General features: G+C 53.0%; 1 protein-coding gene across 1 annotated transcript; it reads left to right on the top strand.

Moving 5' to 3' along the window:
- Positions 1 to 756: 756 nt before the first annotated feature.
- Positions 757 to 3,186, top strand: LOC121918213 (proton-coupled folate transporter-like; the record flags this gene model as incomplete). The annotated part of the gene is made up of 3 exons (XM_042444299.1): positions 757 to 1,609; positions 2,235 to 2,318; positions 3,026 to 3,186. Coding segments are annotated over 3 exons (1,098 nt in total), but the record flags the coding sequence as incomplete, so codon positions are not given.
- Between the last annotated feature and the right edge of the window lie 32 nt (positions 3,187 to 3,218).

Genomic DNA, 3,218 nt, shown 5'->3' with positions numbered 1-3,218 from the left:
TGCCTTTCACCATACACACACACACACACACACGAGTTAAAATACAGTGCTTACATTGACCCATGGATAAGTCGACCCAGGTTTTTTGGGGTCCATTTTTGAACCTACATTTCTGGAAGCACTGCCACCCCCTTCTAGTCTCTCATCCATCCGGCTTTTACTCTAGGCACTGATAGTTATGCCTGCTGGGATTTTGTAGGTTTTTTGGCAATGTTTTCCTTTGCTTCATCCACATTAGCTCCTTTGTTACATGCCCCTAGGTTAAGCCTTCGACTTATCCAGGGCTCAAATCAAAATCCATAATTTTGGCCCCCAAACCTGCCCTCGACTTATATATATATATATATAGTCAAGTATATATGGTATATGCAATTTATACAAGGCCAGAAAATATTAGCAGTATTACAATTGTCTGCCGTTTTTATTTTGCAAACGGAATAGAAAACCCATTTGCCTTGTTTTCCCGCAGCGCTTCCCAGCCTTTGGGCTCCAGCTCCCAGGATTCCTGGCCATGGACCAAGATGGCTGGGGCTTCTGGGAGTTGAAAGCCTGGCAGAGCAAAGTTTGGGGAGATGAGGCTTTCCCAGGTTTTCCTTGCCTGGCTTCCAAGATGAACCCTCCAAGTCCTTTTGCTTGGCTCTCTTGTGGCCCAAGAGCTGGTTTGTGGGTTGCTGTCATTCTGGGCAAACTCCAAGGGGGCACCTTGGAGGCCTCCATCCCACTTTCCTCCGCCTGACGTATTTGTTTTGCCCCCAGGAGCTGGAAACGCTGGTGGCCCACTGGAACCTCTACCTGAACCTGGCCGGCTTCTTGGTGGGCCTCTTTGCAGTCACTCTCTTTGGCCCCTGGAGTGACCATGTGGGCCGCCGCCCAGTCCTCATCCTGCCGGCGCTGGGCATGGCCCTCCAGGCAGGCATCTACCTGGCGGTGATGTATGCCCAGTTGCCCGTGGGCTACCTGTTGGCCGGCCGGATTCTGAGCGGCCTCTTGGGTGACTACAACCTCATCCTGGCCGCCTGCTTTGCCTACGCGGCCGACGTCAGCGAGGGTCCCTCTCGCACCTTCCGCGTGGCCCTCCTGGAGGCCTGCCTGGGCCTGGCAGGGATGGGGGCCAGCATCCTTGGGGGGCCGTGGCGCCGCGCCCAGGGCTACATGGCCCCTTTTTGGCTGGTCTTTGCCGCCAGCCTCGCCGCTGCTTTCTATGCCGCTTTTGTGTTGCGGGAGTCGGTGGGCCAGAAACGGCAGGCAAAACTCTTCACCCTCCGCCACTACGTTTCCGTGGCCCATCTGTACATGGCACCCAGCCGGGGCTGGGCACGGAAGAAGCTGGCCCTCTACTCCCTGGCCTTCTTCCTCGTGGTCCTGGTGCACTTTGGGACGCGGGACATCCTGGTGCTGTACGAACTGAGCAGCCCGCTCTGCTGGGACCCGGTCTTGATTGGCTACGGATCAGCCGCCCTTTACCTGAGCTACTTGAGCAGCTTGGCCGGGCTGCGGCTGCTCCAGCGGTGGACCCAGGACTCCTGGGTGGCCGAAGCTGGGCTCCTGTCCAATGTTGCCGGGCTGGTGACCATTGCCCTGGCTGCAACGACACCCATAATGTTCACAGGTGGGTCAGGATGGGAAGGGATGCTTTAAGGCGCTCGTTCCCAGACTTTGGTTCTCCAGGAGTTGAGAACTTCATCCCCCAGAATTCCTGAGTATTGGCCAAGTTGGCTGGGAATTCTGGAAGTCCAAGGCACTTGGAGAGATCACTGCTTTGAGGAGCAAACAACCCACTGGAAACATCCTGGTTTCCTTACTTTTCCCGATTAATAAGTATAAATTGGTTTCTCCAAATCTGGGGGCCTCCCAGGTGGGTTGGATTGCCGCTCCCAGCATCCCACAGCCAAAGCGGTAGTCCAACCCATCCGGAGGCCATATACTTCTGGGAGCTGCAGTCCAACTTACTCAGAGGCTGTGGGATTCTGGGAGCTTTAATCCAATTTTCTGGGGACCATAAGATTCTGGGAGAGTCTGCTTTGCATGTTGACGTCTTTCTCTGGAGCAAACTGGGTTTGAGCATCCTTCCTAATATTTAGGGTCTCTTGGTGTTTCTGCCCAATGCTTGGTGATTTGTGGGGGGTCCTTTTGGGGAGAACTGCAAAATGCAAAAGGAGAAACCTAGAAACATCTCCCAGGCGTCTCCCACTTTACAAAACCCCTTCCTCCTTTTCTCTTCCTTTCCTGGACAGGTTACGGCCTCCTCTTCCTTTCCATGATGGTCACTCCCGTCCTCCGCTCAAAGCTGTCGAAATTAGCAGACGAGACGGAGCAAGGTAAGTGGGATATGATGCGGTAACCCAGTATGGTCACTGGTTTGCATATTGGGTTAGGGCTCCAAGAAGTCCAGGGTTTGAATACCTATTCAGCCATGGATATCTGGTGTGTGACTTTGGACAAGCCTCAGAGGAAGGCAATGACAGGAAACCTCCTCTGAATGAGGACACAGAGAGACCTTGCAACTTCCTTCTGCATCCTCAGAAGCAGACTGAAGTTTAGGAAAGCTGCTGCCAATTTCTTTCTTTCAGTGAGTTTCAAAGGTGCTGCAAGATCTCTCTATGCACTGATTCTAGAGACTAACACGGCTATATCTCTGGATTCCCCTCTGAATGAATCCCGCAAACAAAACCCCAGGAGAAGATTGCCTTAAGGTCGCCATAAATCAGAAACATCTTGAAGGCACCCAACACCAACAAACAAAGTGTTATTTTATAAGTCGGGCTTGAATCCCAGCTTTAGGAAATAATAGGCTGTAATTAAAGGGATGGATGGATGGATGGATGCCCAAAGACTAGGAGTGGAGTTGTATGCCTTTGGCCTCCTACTTCATTGCTAGATAGCGATAAGGATGCTGCCCATTTCTAAATAAAAGACACTTAAAAAGTACTTATGCACATTTGCCCCATCAACAGAATGGGCTTCGTGTTGGGGCCCAGGACTTGCCTCCGCCTGAGCGCTGTGCTTCCTCCCTTTCTCTTCCCAGGTGCCCTCTTTGCGGCCGTGGCTTGCGTGGAAGGGCTGTGCTCTCTAGTGGCCACGGGGGTCTTCAGCTCCCTTTACCCGGCCTGCCTGCACTTCATGAAAGGCTTTCCATTCCTGTTTGGTGCGCTCCTCCTCCTCCTCCCAGCCGCCATCATTGGGTAATCTTTGTGCGCCAAGGGCTAAGCCCAGGCCAA

The sequence above is a fragment of the Sceloporus undulatus genome, unplaced genomic scaffold (genome assembly GCF_019175285.1).
Source record: "Sceloporus undulatus isolate JIND9_A2432 ecotype Alabama unplaced genomic scaffold, SceUnd_v1.1 scaffold_6128, whole genome shotgun sequence".
NCBI classification, from domain to species: Eukaryota; Metazoa; Chordata; class Lepidosauria; order Squamata; family Phrynosomatidae; genus Sceloporus; species Sceloporus undulatus.
This window is presented reverse-complemented; position numbering and strand designations above follow the sequence as displayed.